This window comes from Callithrix jacchus, chromosome 3, assembly GCF_049354715.1.
Source record: "Callithrix jacchus isolate 240 chromosome 3, calJac240_pri, whole genome shotgun sequence".
In the NCBI taxonomy this organism is placed as follows: Eukaryota; Metazoa; Chordata; class Mammalia; order Primates; family Cebidae; genus Callithrix; species Callithrix jacchus.
In genome coordinates, this window is record NC_133504.1 from 122,140,786 (window position 1) to 122,158,075 (window position 17,290).

At 40.5% G+C, this 17,290-nt stretch overlaps 1 protein-coding gene across 2 annotated transcripts in view; it reads left to right on the forward strand.

Annotated features, from left to right (window-relative positions):
• The first annotated feature begins 365 nt into the window (after positions 1-365).
• Positions 366-17,290, forward strand: part of SDAD1 (SDA1 domain containing 1) — a 36,566-nt gene continuing 19,641 nt past the window's right edge. Inside the window, exons 1-8 of one of the 2 annotated variants that reach the window (XM_008993158.5) lie at positions 366-530; positions 9,574-9,678; positions 10,049-10,222; positions 13,715-13,825; positions 15,413-15,484; positions 15,563-15,663; positions 16,421-16,478; positions 17,118-17,192. In XM_008993158.5, the coding sequence (XP_008991406.1) occupies positions 10,220-10,222; positions 13,715-13,825; positions 15,413-15,484; positions 15,563-15,663; positions 16,421-16,478; positions 17,118-17,192 (420 nt within the window). In that variant the 5' untranslated portion in view covers positions 366-530; positions 9,574-9,678; positions 10,049-10,219. The remainder of the gene's footprint in view (positions 531-9,573; positions 9,679-10,048; positions 10,223-13,714; positions 13,826-15,412; positions 15,485-15,562; positions 15,664-16,420; positions 16,479-17,117; positions 17,193-17,290) is intronic. The other variant, XM_002745695.6, reaches the window with a different exon arrangement.

Sequence of the window (17,290 nt, forward strand, 5' to 3'; positions counted from 1 at the left end):
TCATTGCTCTTTTTCTCCTCTCTAAAAGGGAATTGTGCTTTGGTTCTTTTCAGTTTCTAACTTTAGACTGCGGGATTTAAAATAAACGATTAATCCTCAATTTTGATTCATATGGGTGTCGGGATGATGAAATATGATAATACATGTGAAAAAAATTTACATTTTAGATCCTTTCAGAAACGCTAGGCAGTAGTAGCAGCATATGCCCAAAGGCGAGGGGCGGGACTGGGGTAGCTAGTTCTCCCGAGATACTACAGAGCATTTCGGCGAGAGTAAATTTGACACTCTGAGGCTTCCGTAGCATAGCTCGCTTTAGGAACCACTACGGTTTTGTCTGTGTAGTGCCCCCTGTGCTGTTTCCGGTCGTATCCGGAACCACGAGTCCAAGCTCCAGCTGGCAGGGATAGGCGGCTGCCGGCAGTCTCGGGTCTGCAGTCAAAATGTCAAGCAGAAACAACAACAAGCTGCCCAGCAACCTGCCGCAGTTACAGAATCTGATTAAGCGAGACCCGCCGGCCTACATCGAGGAGGTGGGAGTGCGGAGGGGCAGACGCTAGAGGCCGGATGGTGGATGGTTGAGAGGCCGGTGGGGGAAAGCATGGAGTGAGGCTGGGATCCAGGCTCGCCGCGTGTTCTTCTCTTAGGTTCAGGGGTCCTTCCAGAGAAGAAGTTGGGGAAGGGATATGCTTTAGGGTTCTCTTGAAAATCTGTTGCCCGTTTGGATTTTCTACATGCCCTGTAGATTCTGCTACCGCGAAACACCTTTAAAACCATTTTGTTTTTAAAATTTTCTCCGACCGCACGGAGGTGGAGAGAGAGACAAATGGGCCGCACTCAACCTCCAACTTCCACGCAGATTTCTCAGCCTCTTTTTCAGAAATCCCAAACTTGAATTAGTGGGTAACACCTGATGAATCGTATGTTAGAACGCTTTCTATTGACGTCCGATTCTGAGAGCCGGCTGTGTACCCTAGACTGCCAGGAAAGAGTGGGGGGTTCTCAAGCACAAGGGACAGACTCGGGAGCTTAGTATATGTAGTTAAGCCGGGATTCAAACTTACCGGAAACTGGCATGACCCGGAGGTCAGAATTAGCTTCGGGAAAAGATTAGGTTGAAAAATTAGGCCCTCATTGTGATGGGCTTTGTATACTAACCTCATATAAGTTGTGAACATTAGGAGTGTTTGAACCGAGTACCGACAAAATGAAAGTGATTTTGATATGTTAATCGGGCAGGTGCTTCCTTCGGACACCCATTTATCAGACAGGCATTAAACGGGTGTCTCTGCTAGGCATTTGCTGCAATTACATGTTTGTGTTGCTTCCTACCAGATTGTGATTTGTTCGGTGGCTAACACAATTACTCATTTTTTTCATTGCCATTCTCACTTCTCTCCTCCCCCAAATTTTCACATATAGATATTTTATGAGTGCTTTTTAACACATGGCAGTCTCAGTGGCTTAGGTCACCAGTAGAGAGAGCCTCTCCAAGGATCAAAGTAGTGGAAATAAAGAGCAGGAAACAATACAAGAAGTTAGGTAACATAGACAAGAATTTGAGATACTTAAAGCACTGTATAGCCATTTGCAAAGAAAGTGATAAGTTGAGAGTCTGTATAGTTCCGTTAGATAATCTACTCCTGACTCTGTTGTTAACCAGTTGTGTAACCAAAGCAGGTTAATCGTTGAGCCTGTGTGGGTATTTTAATATGTGAGAAGGGAATAATAACTACCTTTTTAATTCATTTAACATGTATATATGCAAAATCACATATATGATACCTACTGTGTGTTGATATAATTCTAGGTAGGCATTGGGGTACAGTGATGAATAAAACAGATAAGAATGCATTTTTCTCTTGCACTTACATTCAAGTGAGGGCAGACTTATTATGGTAAAGACTATGAAGAAAATAAAACTGGATAGGAATAGGTTAGAATTTGGGGCTGCTGGTTTTGACCCCATAAACAGGGGAGGTGGCTCTGTAATGATGATACAGAGCTAGGTAGGTCAAGAGCATTCTAGATATAGGGAATAGGAAGTGCAGAAGCTCCTGGTGGAAAAAAAGCAGAGAAGCATCCAGTGTAGCTTAAGTGTAGTCAGCATAGAAGGGGGCATTGGAAGGTTATATAGGAAATGCAGGCAGGGGTCAGAATAGTCAGGGCCGTAACGAGTTTGGATTTTACTCTGAGTGCCTGGGGAAGTGATTGAAGAGTTTTAAGCAGGTAAGGGATGTCATCTGACTTATATTTTTAAGAATTTACTCTGGAAGTTACATGTGGAGTGGATTGTAGAGGAGCAAGACTGGAAGCAGGGTAACTAATATAATGGATCTCAGAATAATCCAGGCAAGGGATGGTGGTGTCACTGGAATTATGGACAAAGATTGGTGCTGTTCTACATGGAGGTAGAGCTAGTAGAACTTTCTGTTGGAGTGGATGTGGGGGACAAGGAAGAAAGAAGGAATGAAGGATCACCCAGGTTTTTTATTTCTGTGTCTAGGTAGTTGATAGTGCCATTTACTGAAGTTCATCCATATGACAAATGCTGTTGATTGCCTGCAATGTGTAAGGCACAATGCTGGACCCTGGGACTATATAGAATTGAGCTGTACTGATAAAAATTCTATGCTCATTAAATGACATTCTGGTAGGGGGTGATATACAATAACAAGTAATATAGTATGTTAAATAATGAAAATGCTGTGAAAAAAGACAATAGGAAAGTACTTAGGTATGTTGGGGATGAGATGTGTATTGCAGTTTTAAATCAGATAGTTAGGGAAGGTCTTCTTGAAATAGTAAACTTTGAGTAAAAACCTGAAGAACATGAGGGAGAGCTGTGAGTATGGTTAGGAAGAATGATCTAGGCAGAAGGAACAGAAGATATAAAGACCTTGGGGAAGGTATGCCTGATGGGTTTGAGGAACGTAAAGGCCAGTATGGCTCCAAATGGGGAATGAGGAAAAGGGGAGAACTGGGGATTCTACCAGTGAGATGGAAGCTTTTACAGGGTTTTGAGTAGACGAGTACATGAACCAGCTTATATGAGAAAAAGATAACCCTGACTTGTTTTGAGAATAGACTGTGTTTGTATGTGGGAGGGCAAAGATAGAAGCAGAGACACTACATAAGAGGCTGTTGGAATTATCCACAGCAAGACATGATGCTGGGTTGAGTGGTGTCAGGTTGGTAACAGTGGAAGTAGTAAGAAGGGTGATTAGATCCTGGATTGGGTAGGTAGAGAAATCCTTGAGGATTCCCAACATTTAGAGGCCAGTGAGTTTCTGAGTAACTAGAAAAAGGGACTGAGAAAGCAGCCAGTGGAAGTTAGGAGGAAAACCAGGAGGTGATCTGGAAGGCAAGTATAGAAGATATTCCCAAGGGAGGGAGAGGCTAAACTTGTCAGATGCTGATGAGTGAAAGAAGATGAACACTGAAAGTTGACCATTAAATTTAGCAACATGGGGCCGGGCATGGTGGCTCATGCCTGTAATCCTAGCACTTTGGGAGGCCGAGGCGCATGAATCACCTGAAGTCAGGAGTTCAAGACCAGCCTGACCAACATGGCGAAACCCTGTCTTTACTGAAAATACAAAAATTAGCTGGTCATGTTGGTGGGTGCCTGTAATCCCAGCTACTTGGAGGCTGAGGTAGGAGAATCGCTTGTAACTTGGAAGTGAAGGTTGCAGTGAGCACTATTGCACTCCAGCTTAGGCAACAAGAGTGAAACTCCATCTCAAAAAAAAAATTTAGCAACATGGATGTCATTGGCTATTCTGATATGAGCAGTTTGGGAAGAGGAATGGGTACATAACTCTGATTACAGAAAATTTAAAAGCAATTAGAGTATGATTCTGTGTATATGAACAGAATATGTCCACGATAGGTGAATCTATATGGATAGAAAGTAGATTCGTGGTTGCCAGAGCTGAGGGTAAGGGGAATAGGAAATAACTGCTAATAGATTGAGGTTTCTTTTTGTGGTGATGAAAACCTTATGGTTGTACAACTTAGTGAACATACTAAAGAACCGAACTGTACTTCAAAGGGTAAATTTTATGGTACATGAATTATATCTCATTTTAAAGGTTGTTTTGAAAAAGGAGGACAATTAGGCAACATATATGGACAACTCTTTAATGGGCTTTTTCTGAAAAGAAGAGAAAAATTGAGTAGAAGGTAGAGAGTAAAGTGGAATCAAGAAAATATTTCTTTTTTTATAAGAGAATCTTGCTCTGTTGCCCAGGCCAGAGTTCAGTGGTGTGATCACAGCTCACTGCAGCCTCAACCTCCTGGGCTCAAGCAGTCCTCCCACCTCAGCCTCCTGAGTAGCTGGGACCACAGGTGTGTGACCACCATGCCCAGCTGATTTTTTTGTAGAGACAAGGTCTCGCTATGTTGCCTAGGCTGATCTCCAAGCTGGAACCATGCAATCCTTCTGCCTCAGCCTCCCAAAGTGCTGGGATTACAGGCATGAGCCACTGTGCCCAGCCAATAAAGTGTGTGTGTGTGTTTTTTAAATTTTTTTTATTTTTTAAGATGTCCAGAAAGAACAGCATATCTATATACTGATGGGGCAGAACCTGTTTAGGCAGGAAATGGGAAGTGGGGACTAGTGGAGCAAAGACCTTGATTGAGTGACATTACAAGGTTTAGAATCTAATGCATACCTGGAAGGGCTAGCCTTAGATGGTGGCCTGATAGCTTTTGTAGGGGAGAAGGTAAAGTAAATGGGCACAGGAGAAGGTAAGCGGTTAAATGGAAATTATCCTCAGATTGCTTACATTCCTAGTGAAATTGCAGATAAGATCATCTGCCGAGAATGAGGACAGGGAAAAAGTGAGATTTGAGGACAGAATGCAAAGTATGAAATGGTTGTCCAGGAAAGTGGGAAAGTGAGGGGACTGGAGAAATATGAGGTTGCTAGGGTACACTCAGGGCTTATTTGAGGTTCGTAGTTTTGAGTATGATTGGAAGCTAATTGGGAGGGTAGGGCAGCTGGATTGATTAAACCCAGGAGTTTGATGCTGCAATGAGCCATGATGGTACCACTGCACAGAAACCTGGGTGACAGAAGGACCTTGGCTCTAAAAAAAAAATTTTTTTTAATAAAATGATACCAATTAGCCGACTTTCTCCAACCATATTCAGCTCTGGGAGTATAGCTGTAGAGAAGGAAAGCACAGGGTGGGCATTTTACCAAATGGGTGTAATGATAAGAGAAAAGGGCAAGTGAGTTGAGGTATGTGCATGGAGGTGATTATAATGATTGATCATGAAATTGAAGCTGGATAAGAAGGGAAGTTGGGGTTGGGGTTGGTTGGGTGCAGTGGAAAGGTAGTAGGCTCAGTGGACTGTGGATTCTGATGAGACTGAAGGATCGTTGGAGTTTGGAAAATCGGAGATGTGGTTAGAGAGGAATGTACCTCTAGTTGGGATTAAGGAGTTGTAATATAGTTATTGGTAATGACAGCATTTAAGGTGTGACCATGGAAGTGAGTGCTGAGATACAGTAAGTTCAAGATGATTAGAGAAGAGGTCAGGGTAATGAGGGGCCAGGTATTGTAAAGACCCTCCACGTGGATACGAAATTACTAAGCATTATAACAGGAATTGTGTTAGAGGGTGAGAAAGCAAAGAGCTGAAATGTTCAAGGAATGTGGGGATAACCCTAGTCCTTAGATGACTGCAAGGAGGAATAGTGGGTCTTGTGGCATAAGGTTCAAAGCTGGGGGTGAGGACACTTAAGAAGAAAGGATATTAATCCGGAAGGATATGAGTCTCTGAAGTAGCATTGACGAACAAGGGGGACACGTACTGACTCATCCATGCTGGGAGAAAGAAAACAATGTAGGCGTGTGTCAGGAGTAAACTGCTGTTCCTATAGAGCATCTGAATGACTGGGCTGTTTAGAAGAGATTTAGATGCCTTGGCTGCATGCTAAGACTTTCAGGATTCTAGTGGTATGAGATTACAGTGAGGGAGGTGAGGGATGGCTGGGGAATACTAGGATCTTGTGGTGACTGATGCACATAAAGAGTATAATGAGATTAGTCCTGATCATCTCAAGGCAGGTAAATTGTGTTAGCTGGGCCATGGGTGGGGTGGGGGAAGAAATGGGGTGAGGATTTTGTCAGGAACATGAAGAGTTCTGCAGCCCTCTCCTCATTCCTATTCAGTGGAGGTGTCGGGTCAAGAGAGAAGTGGTTCTATCTGAAGCATGTAGGGACTTGACTCCTGCTCTTGGAAAAAGCTAGAGCTTGGCAGTTTTGTTGGGAAAATCAAGTTATGTTTTTTGACCATGCTAAGTTAATGACATTTGTATAGACACCTAAACAGAGATGTCAGATAGGTGACTGGATGTATGAATTGAGAGTTCACTGGACCAGGTAGGGATGATGAGAAAGTGTGTGTGTGTGTGTGTGTGTGTGTGTCTGTCTGTGTGTCTGTGTCTCACACAATCTAAAGATGTGTACTGTGGGTGGAGTGTAGTTAGCTGTAAGGCATGGAACTGAAGCCTGGTGAATTCCAGTGTTTGATTATTGGGTTCCTGTTACAACTAAACATAAGTAAATGAGATGATGTGCCTAAGGAGCTTAGTACATAACAAGTGCTGTATAAGGGGAAGCTATTATTACTTCCCTATGTCTGTTGCTATTGGCTGTTAACACATCCTGTCTAGAGCTCTAGCATAAAGTTTTAATTGATATTTCAAAGAAGAGGGGAGCCAAGTGCTATGGCTCACACCTGTAATCCCAGCATTTTGGGAGGCTGAGATGAGAGGATCACTTGAGGCCAGGAGTTTGAGTGCAGCCTGGGCAACATAAAGAGACCCCATCTCTACAAAAAAATAAAAATGAAAAATCAGCCAGGCATGATTTTTCAGTAAACATCTGTGGTCCCAGCTATGTAGGAGGCTGAAGGAGGAGGACCACTTGAACCCAGGAGTTTGAGGTGGCAGTGAGCTATTATTGAGTCACTGCAATCCTGCTTGGGTGATAGAGGGAGACCTAGTCCCTAAAAAAAAAAAAAGTTACCAAAACAAATATATAGACCAATGGAACAGAGCAGAGGCTTCAGAAATAACATCACACATCTACAACCATCTCTGATCTTTGACAGACCTGACAAAAACAAGCAGTGGGTTAAGAATTTCCTATTTAATAAATGGTGTTGGGAAAACTGGCTAGCCATATGCAGAAAAGTAAAACTGGACCCCTTGCTTACACCTTATACAAAAATTAGCTCAAGATGGATTAAAGACTTAAACATAAGACCTAACACCATAAAAACCCTAGAAGAAAACCTAGGCAATACCATTCAGGACATAGGCATGGGCATGACTAAAACACCAAATGCAATGGCAACAAAAGCCAAAATTGACAAACGGGATCTAATTAAACCAAAGAGCTTCTGCACAGCAAAAGGAACTATCATCCGAGTGAACAGGCAACCTACAGAATGGGAGAATATATTTGCAATCTATCCACCTGACAAAAGGCTAATATCCAGAATCTACAAGGAACTTAAACAAATTTACAAGAAAAAACAACCCTATCAAAAAGTGAGTGAAGGATATGAACAGACACTTCTCAAAAGAAGACATTTATGCAGCCAACAAACATGAAAAAAAGCTCATCATCACGGGTCATTAGAGAAATGCAAATCAAAACCACACTGAGATACCATCTCATGCCAGTTATAATAGCAATCATTAAAAAGTCAGGAAACAACAGATGCTGGAGAGTATGTAGGGAAATAGGAACGCTTTTACACTGTTGGTGGCAGTGTAAATTAGTTCAACCATGTGGAAGACAGTGTGGTGATTCCTCAGGGATCTACCAGAAATACCATTTGACCCATACTCATTACTGGGTATATAAATACCAATATACCCAGTAATGAGTAATATACTCATTACTAGGTATATTGCCAAAGGATTATAAATCATTCTGCTATAAAGACACATGCACAGGTATGTTTATTGCAGCACTGTTCACAGTGGCAAAAACTTGGAACCAACCCAAATGCCCATCAAAGATAGACTGGATAAAGAAAATGTGGCATATGTGTATATATATATATATATATATATATATATATATATATATATATATCATGGAATACTATGCAGCCATAAAAAAGGATGAGTCCCTGTTCTTTGCAGGAATGTGGATGAAGCTGGAAACCATCATTCTTAGCAAACTAACACAGAAAACCAAACCCCACATGTTCTTACTCATAAGTGGGAGTTGAACAATGAGAACACATGTACACAGGGAGGGGAACATCACACACTGGGACCTATCAGGGCCTAGGAGAGGAGGGATAGCATTAGGAGAAAAACCTAACGTAGATGACGGGTTGATGGGTGCAGCAAACCACCATGGCACAGGTATACCTATGTAACAAACCTGCATGTTCTATGCATGTATCCCAGAACTTAAAGTATAATTTGAAAAGGTTGGGGGGTGGGATTTGGACTGGAGAGCTTCATATACTTGAGATATAATTTACATTTCTGACCTGTTTCTTTCCTTCCTTCCTTCCTTCCTTCCTTCCTTCCTCCCTCCCTCCCTCCCTCCCTCCCTCCCTCCCTCCCTCTCTCCATCTCTCCCTCTCTCTCTCGCCCAGGCTAGAGTGCAGTGGCATGATCTTTGCTTACTTTAAACTCTGCCTCCCGGGTTCAAGTGATTCTCCTGCCTCAGCCTCCCAAGTAGCTGGGATTATAGACGCCTGCCACCACGCCCAGCTAATTTCTGTGTTTTTAGTAGAGACAGTGTTTCACCATCTTGGCCAGGCTGGTCTCAAACTCCTGACCTCGTGATCCACCAACCTTGACCTTCCAAAGTGCTGGAATTACAGGCATGAGCCACCACGCCTGGCCTGACCTGTTATTTTTCTACTGATCTGAGTGCTCTGCATACATGGACATGGTAGTAAGGGTCATTTATTTTTATTTTTATTTCTTGAGACAGGGTCTTTCTCTGCTGCCCAGGCTGGAGTGTAGTGGCATAATGATAGCTCACTGCAGTCTTGACTTCCCCGGGCTCAAGTGATCATCCTATTTCAGTCTCTTGAGTAGCTGGGATTACAGATGCACACCACCACACCCTGCTAATTTTTATATTTTTTGTAGAGAGACGGTCTCCCTATGTTACCCAGTTTCGTCTCAAACTCCTGGGCTCAAGTGGTCCACCCACTTTGGCTTCCCAAAGTGCTGGGATTACAGCTGTGTGCCACTACACCCAGCAAGTAGGGATCATTTAGATATAACTGGCAACCCAGGGCCACAATCTGAGCTTTGGGATTCATGCTTCACTGTTTTTACACCATGCTGCCTAAACTTGTAATGATGATTCTAAGGAAAGGGTGTTTAGATTATCTGTGATGTGCTCAGATTAAAAAAAACTCACTTTGAAGAATGCAGATAAAGCAAAAGGAGTATTTTTATATACTTTTGCAATATCTTTTTCTCCATGTGATTGTCAAAAATTTTCTACTAAGAATTTCTGTACTGAGAAAGTCATGTAGTAGAATGTGACAAACTTAAATTTTATTTTTCTACAGTTTCTACAGCAATATAATCACTACAAATCCAATGTGGAGATTTTCAAATTGCAACCAAATAAACCCAGCAAAGAACTAGCAGAGCTGGTGATGTTTATGGCACAGGTAAGAAGATAATTTCTTAAATAAAGACCAGTGTTACCACAGTTTGCTGAATATTTTTTCCACTAGTACTCAACCTTATTCCACTCTGGAATGGGAACTTAATTAAAATATATTTCTAACTTTCTCTTTGCAAATTTTTTTCTCCCTATTATGAGTTAGAGGATGCCACTAGATCTTTTTGCATAACTAACCAGGACAAAACTTTTAAGACATTTTTTTCTTCAGAATCATCATAAAAGCAGATACTAAATCATGTCATAAATATTACTAAGACTAGAGAAATTATGGTAAGCGTTGGAGAAATTCCATGTAGAAGGTTGTTGGAACCATCTGCTGCTATGAAACATAGCCTTTTACTCTCCTTTTGCAGAACATCCTAAATGTGTGCATCTGAATTATAGGAGAGAAAGAGAGAAACTTCAGAAGAGCCTTTGCTTTGTTACAGATTAGTCACTGCTACCCAGATTATCTAAGTAATTTTCCTCAAGAGGTGAAAGATCTTCTATCCTGCAATCATACCGTATTGGATCCAGATCTTCGAATGGTAGGACCAGTAGTTAGATGAATAAATATGTGTGGTGTGTTCATATATATTTAAATGAGAACAGCCTCTCAGCTAAATATCTTTGGAAATGTAAATTATTATCTTCTAAAAATCCTTCTATGGCTTCTCATTTATACTTAGAGTAAAACTGAAACTTGATAACCTGGCTCAAAAGTGCCTGCATGGTCTGCTTCCTGCCTGTTTCTGATCTCATATCCTTTTCAGCTACATGGTGATCTTTCTGTTCTCCTAGCACACTAACCCTACAGGATGCTCTTTAACCTTTTGAGCTGGTCCTTCAAATCTCATATGCAGGAATAATCCTAATTACAACTTGTCATTTTTATAATGCTTAAATTAGTAAATTTACTCATTAGACAGTCAGTTTGCTCATCTCATCATTGTCCCTTTAGTGGTTGAGGTTGGGTCCTGGCTGAGATTCCCTTTACCAGGCCCCATATACCTATTTCCCCAACTTGTGAATGTCAGCTGCTGGTAGCCCTCATCTGCCCTTTCTCTGGAACATTGTCCTCAGCTAAATCCGAATCCTACTGCCTGGGAGGTGTCTTCCTACCCCAGTAGCCCACAGCCCATTATCATGTGGTACAAAAGCCCAGCCTATTACCTCAGGGTGGCTCTGACTCCATTGCAGGATGTGCTCCAGTGCTTTCCTGTGATGGGGCTAAAGCTAGTCTCTGGTCTAGGACACATCCTTGCTTTGCTTTGCTTTTCTCTGTACTATCCTCCTTCCTTCACTTCCCTTCTGAGAGCATACCCCCAACAAGTCACTTGTAATAAGTCAATCTCCGTTTCTTAGGAATCCAACCTAAGACACTTCCAAATTTAAAACATCTGCTTTTCAAACCTGTTTACAGCAGATAAGTACACAGATATGATCACAAAACTTACTAATATCCTATACCAAAACCTATAGAAATGCTGTCTTTGTTTTCTATTATATTTTCTCAGGCTTTTTATATTTCTATCCTTTTTGTACTACTTTAGGATTTTAATAATTTGATTAGACCAAAAAGAAAAAGAATACCGTCTCAGACAAGCCAAGGTTACAGGTTCTGGGTTGTCAACTGATTGACACTCAGCTGGTATGTGGGACCTGGCAGCACAGCCCAAGGGACTCCAAACTTGAATCCCTAGTCTGAAGGCTTTTACCTATGTCACGTTACTCTTGAAGTCCTTGTAGGTTGATATTTTGAGTATAGAGACTTCATGGCTTTCCAAATAATAAGGATTTCTTTAAGTTTTATTTTCCTGGCAACACCCCACCAAACTGGTCTGTGGGATTTTTTTTTTTTTTTTTGAGATGGAGTCTCGATCTGTCACCAGGCTGGAGTGCAGTGGCACCTCCTTGGCTCACTGCAGTCTCCACCTCCTGGGTTCAGGCTATTCTGCTGCCTCAGCCTCCTGAGTAGCTGGGATTACAGGCGCCACCACATCTAGCTATTGTTTTTTTTTTTCTTTAGTAGAGATGGGGTTTCGCCGTGTTGGCCAGGTTGATCTCAATCTCTTGACCTTGTGATCCACCCACCTTGGCCTCCCAAAGTGCTGGGATTATTAAATCAATAAATGTGTCAGGTGCACCTATAGTCCTGACTTCTCAGAAGGCTGAGGCAGGAGGATTGCTTGAGGTCAGGAGTTTGAGGCTGAGGTGTGATATGAGCATGTCTGTGAATAGCCACTGCACTGCAGCCTAGGCAATATAGCAAAATATAGCCTCTAAATTTTTTAAAAAATTGAAAGAAAGTCTATGTATATTTATTTATAGTGCTTTATGATGATTAGTAGGTTTAAAATAATAGAGATTTCCTTTGCTAGGAGTTAAAGGGTTGAGTCTGTATAGTTAGCATTGCTCTTTAGAGGAAGCTTAGAACACACTGGAAGAAGCTCTTTTTAATTGGTTTTTGGGATAACCACCAATGCTTACCAACCACTGGGCTTTCTACCTGGTGTATTTGCTATTTTTCCAAGACTTTTTGAATCATTCTGAAGTTTTTGTTTACTCTGCCATGCTTACACAGATAGAAACAGATTGCATTTCTTTTTGGAAAAAATTAAAATATCCATATATACTAATTCTTACCTACTTAATAAAATCAATAAAAATCAAATTATATGTGTTTCTTTGACATTATAACTACCTTTTTATATACTTTAAAACTTTTTTTGAGCATTATTATTTTAATTATGTTTAGATTGTCGCCACCTGGCCAGGGGAAACTTCTTAGTCCTTCTAGCAATTTGTCTGATTTTGTTTTTTTAGACAGGGTCTCACTCAGCTTCCCTGGGCTGGAGTGCAGTGGTACAATCTTAGCTCACTGTAGTCTCAAGCTTCTGGGCTCAAGCAATCCTCCCACCTCAGCATCCCGAGTAGCTAGGACCACAAAATATGTGCCACTGTGCCCACCCAGTTTTCCTTTTTTTTTTTTTTTTTTAATTTTTTTGTAGAGACAAGGTCTCACTACATTGCCCAGGCTGGTCTTAAAACTCCTAGCCTCAAGTGATTCTCCTACCTCTCAGCCTCCCAAAGTGTTGAGATTATCGGTGTGGTCCACCATGCCTAGCCTTGCCCCTGTTTTTGAAAGCTTCCTTGAATTCTGGCAGAAATAGTTTCAAATTCATTCTTACTGGTTTTCCTTCCCCAAGACTTGGAATTAACTATTCTTCAAGGACTGTCTTTCATCTAATGAAGGATAACATTAGATGCCAAAATTTGGGTGATAGGACTACATGTAAGAGTTGGTGGTAACCAAGAATGCTACAGCTGCTGGATGCATCAGCTCATGCCTGTAATCCCAGCTACTTAGGAGGCTGAAGTAGGAACATCGTTTAAGGAGTTTCCATGAGTTTGAAACCAGCTTAGGCAATAGAGTGAAAATTAGTCTCTTAAAAATAGAAAAAAAAAAAGCTGGGTACCTACAGTCTACAGTCCTGGCTAATCAGGAGACCGAAGTAGGATTGCTTGAGGTCAAGAGTTCAAGACTAGCCTGGGCGATATAGCAAGACCCTGTCTCAAAAAAAAGGGAGGGGTTCAACAGCTGCTGTTGGGCCATTCTTAATTGCTGGCAGCACTTTCAAAGAATACCTTGTAAGGTCACAAATTTATTGATTATTCCAATTTAGTGTGTTGTGTTTATGGATGCAGAGTTCTTGTTGTATGTTGACACTACAAAGAGATCTTACTGGACCTCCCTGTGGCCCTCCCTCAGTCCTTATTTATCAATTATATAAGCCTGTTTTACTTCCTCTATGACACTTACTTTCTTAGATCCCATTTTTATGTGCTTACTTAGCTTGTCTGTCCTCGGTTCTGCTCTATCCCCAGTGTAAGCTCCATGAGGGCAGAGACTGACTGTTTTGAATCCTACAATAGTGTCTAGTTAGTAAAAGACATTAAGCTTTTTGGTACTATATGCTCTATTTTCTCACCTTGTTAACTTTATCATCATCTTATGGTGTGTTTTTTTCCTTCCTGAGACGTTTTGCAAAGCTTTGATCTTGCTGAGAAATAAGAATCTCATTAATCCATCAAGTCTGCTAGAGCTCTTCTTTGAACTTCTACGTTGCCATGATAAGCTTCTGCGAAAGGTAAAGAGCAAAAAAAAATGTTTCCCTACATCTTCCTTGAGGTGACATAAAACTTAGTTATCCCTTAAATTATCGATGCTTTACATTGTTGGATGCAGTTAAGAATAATCGCAAAAAAGCAACCATTGTGTGCATGCAAAACTGCCAGGCACCGTTCTCAGAGCTTTTGTGTGTTTACTCATTTACTCACAAAGCCCTGTGAGAGAGGGATCCTCGTTATTACTGTTTTTACTTTGCAGATGAAAAGGCTGAGGAAAAGAGAGAATAACTTGCCTATTGTCACACTGCTTCTTAGTGGTGGGATTGGATATAAGCCCAAACTGTGGTTCCAGAACCCAAGCCTTTTGCTACTGTACCATGCTGGCTGGCTAAGTCAGGACATTGGTACTCACAGCTATAACTGACCCACTCCCCCACAGAAAACTTTTTTGTTATTAACATTTTCCCACAACTTTGCATTTGCTTATGTAAGACTAGAAGCTGAAGATTTATGAAAGAAATTTAAGATGAAAAAACTTGGCTGTAATACCAGCATTTTGGGAGACTGAGGTGGGAGGATCACTTGAGGCCAGGAGTTTGAGACTAGCTTGGGCAACATAGCAAGACCCCCCCCTTCTTTATTTAAAGAAAAAAAGGAAAGGAAAACTTAAGTTTACATTCATTAATTTAAAAAATATTTTCAAAGTAGAGTAAGAGACTACCACTGTTTGATTTTAGCAATTATACTTCTTGGTCTAATTTGTGGAATAAAAGTGGTCCATGGGAGCATGATGTAGGCACCAGTGATACTTGCATTCCCAGTATTTTCCTTCATGCAGTTAGGTGCTTGGTAAATGGAGTAACTTTTTTTTAATAACACTTTTATTAAGATATAATTTATGTACAATTCATCCACTTAAAGTGTACAATTCAGTGGTTTTTAGTATATTCACAGTGGTACAACCATCACTGTAATCAATTTTTGAACATTTGTCACCCCCAAAAGAAACTGTATCCCAGTTAGCTCTTTCTCATCCCGTTTAGCTCTAGGTAATCACCAGTCTACTTTGGATCACAATAGATTTGCGTGTTTGGAAATTTTATATAAGTGGAGTCATACAGTATGTGGTCTTTAGTGACTAGATTCTTTTACTTAGCATAATGTTTTCAAGATTCATTCATGTTGTAGCGTGTATCAGTACTTATTCCTTTTTATTGCCAAATAATATTCTGTTGTATGGATATACCACATTTTGTTTATCTGTTCATCACTTAATGGAAATTTAAGTTGTTTCCACTTTTTGACCACTACGAATAAAGCTGCTATGAATGTTTGTATGAACACTGATCTTTTCATTTTCTTGGATGTATACCTAGGAGAATTGCACTGTATTATGTTAAACTCCATGTTTAACCTCTTGAGGACAACTTTGCTTTGCTTTGTAGTTGCTTTTTTGTTTATTTGCTTGGTTTGGGTTTCTTTTGTGATAGCATAAAAAATGGGTAAAATTAAGTTATCCTGTACATTTGTACTGTTCTTCAAATTTAGCAAGGTTATAGAAATGTTGGTTAGGTTTAATGTATGTATTTTTTATTTCTTTTTCTCAGACTTTATACACACATATTGTGACTGATATCAAGAATATAAATGCAAAACACAAGAACAATAAAGTGAATGTAGTAAGTATTCTTCTGTTTTCCATGTTTGCAGCATTGTACCATCAGTGTATTAAGTCTTCTTTTTCCTCCTTTTTTCAGGTACTGCAAAATTTCATGTATACCATGTTAAGAGATAGCAATGCAACCGCAGCCAAGATGTCTTTAGATGTGATGATTGAACTCTACAGAAGGAACATCTGGTAGTGTATATATATTTGTCCCTTGAGAAGTAGACTCTTTTTTCATTTGCAATTAATACAGAGCACATATACAAATACTTTTCTTAGTCATGAACTCTTTAATATACCTCTGTCATAGATTTAAGTTGGAAGTAAAAATAGAGGCAATCCAGATGTCTAATAACATTGGTTATCATATCTTAAACATCTACTGAGGTAGGGCACTTTGACATGACCTCGCTCAGAACAACTTGACAACAGAAGATGTAGCTTATCTGGAATTACCCATTTTATAGGTGATGGCATGGAAGTTCTTTTTTTGGAGGGGGCGGGGGGAGGTCGGAGTTTCACTCTTGTTGCCCAGGTTGGAGTGCAATGGGGTGATCTCCGCTCACCATGACCTCCACCTCTGGGTTCAAGCAGTTCTCCTGCCTCAGCCTCCTGAGTAGCTGGAATTACAGTCATGTGCCACCATGCCCAGCTAATTTTTTGTATTTTTAGTAGAGACAGGGTTTCACTATGTTGATCAGGCTGGACTTGAACTCCTGGCCTCCGGTGATCTGCCTGCCTTGGCCCTACAAAGTGCTGGGATTACAGGCATGAGCCACTGTGCCTGACCTTCTCAGTTGTTTTTTTTCTCACTTCATTACCTTCCTACATCAAAATATTATAATTGAGAATTTTAGTATGTCACAAACGTTTGTTATATCCCATTGTCTGTACTATGAAATACAGTAGAATAAAAATTTACTTAAAAGCACTCATTGTCTTCCCCCAGGAATGATGCCAAAACTGTCAATGTTATCACAACTGCATGTTTCTCCAAGGTCACCAAGGTGAGTGCCCACAGGGCTGTGTGAAAACTTTCTCTGTGGCTCTCTCTGTGGGTGGTCCGCTTCTGCATGCAATTAGAAGAAAGCATCACTCAGCATAAACGGCATGCCTGCACACCAGGCATGCGGTGATGTGTAAGCGTGCAGTCTATGTTAAGTGTTCCTTTTTTTGTTCCTATACTGCTTTCCTGGGCCATCTGAACTTTAAAGGAATCAACAGAATTATGAGTTTTTAAATTGCTGTGTAATAAGCGATAGTCTCAGTGTTTTTTTTAATGTTTTCCCTGTGATTCTTGACTTCTATTGGGCTTAGGCACTGCTAAAATAAATTTAAGGACAACGTTTGACTTTTGTCTGTTGGAAGGACTGTAATGTCACTTTTCTTGTAGGGGATGTAGAAATGCTTGACAGTCTTGAAGGATAACTATATAGAGCCTAGCAGTTTTTATCTAGTTTTTAAAATTATTTATTAGAGAAATAACACAAAAACAATTTGTAATTAAGAAAAATGAGCAAAAATCCTACCACTCTTTGAATTTGTTCTTCAGATCTTAGTTCATGCACATGTATAAAGTGTAGTCAAATGATTTATTCTTTGTTGTTAGCTGAGTCAAGTAGCTGACTTTTCTCATTGGTCTTTAGATATTAGTTGCTGCTTTGACATTCTTTCTTGGGAAAGATGAAGATGAAAAACAGAACAGTGACTCTGAATCTGAGGTTAGTTTCATCATAGCTGCTTCTGAATCTTATCTTTCATTATTGTTCTGAGTGCACATTGTAAGGTCCATGACTCCTCAAGTTAGAAAGAAACTTAG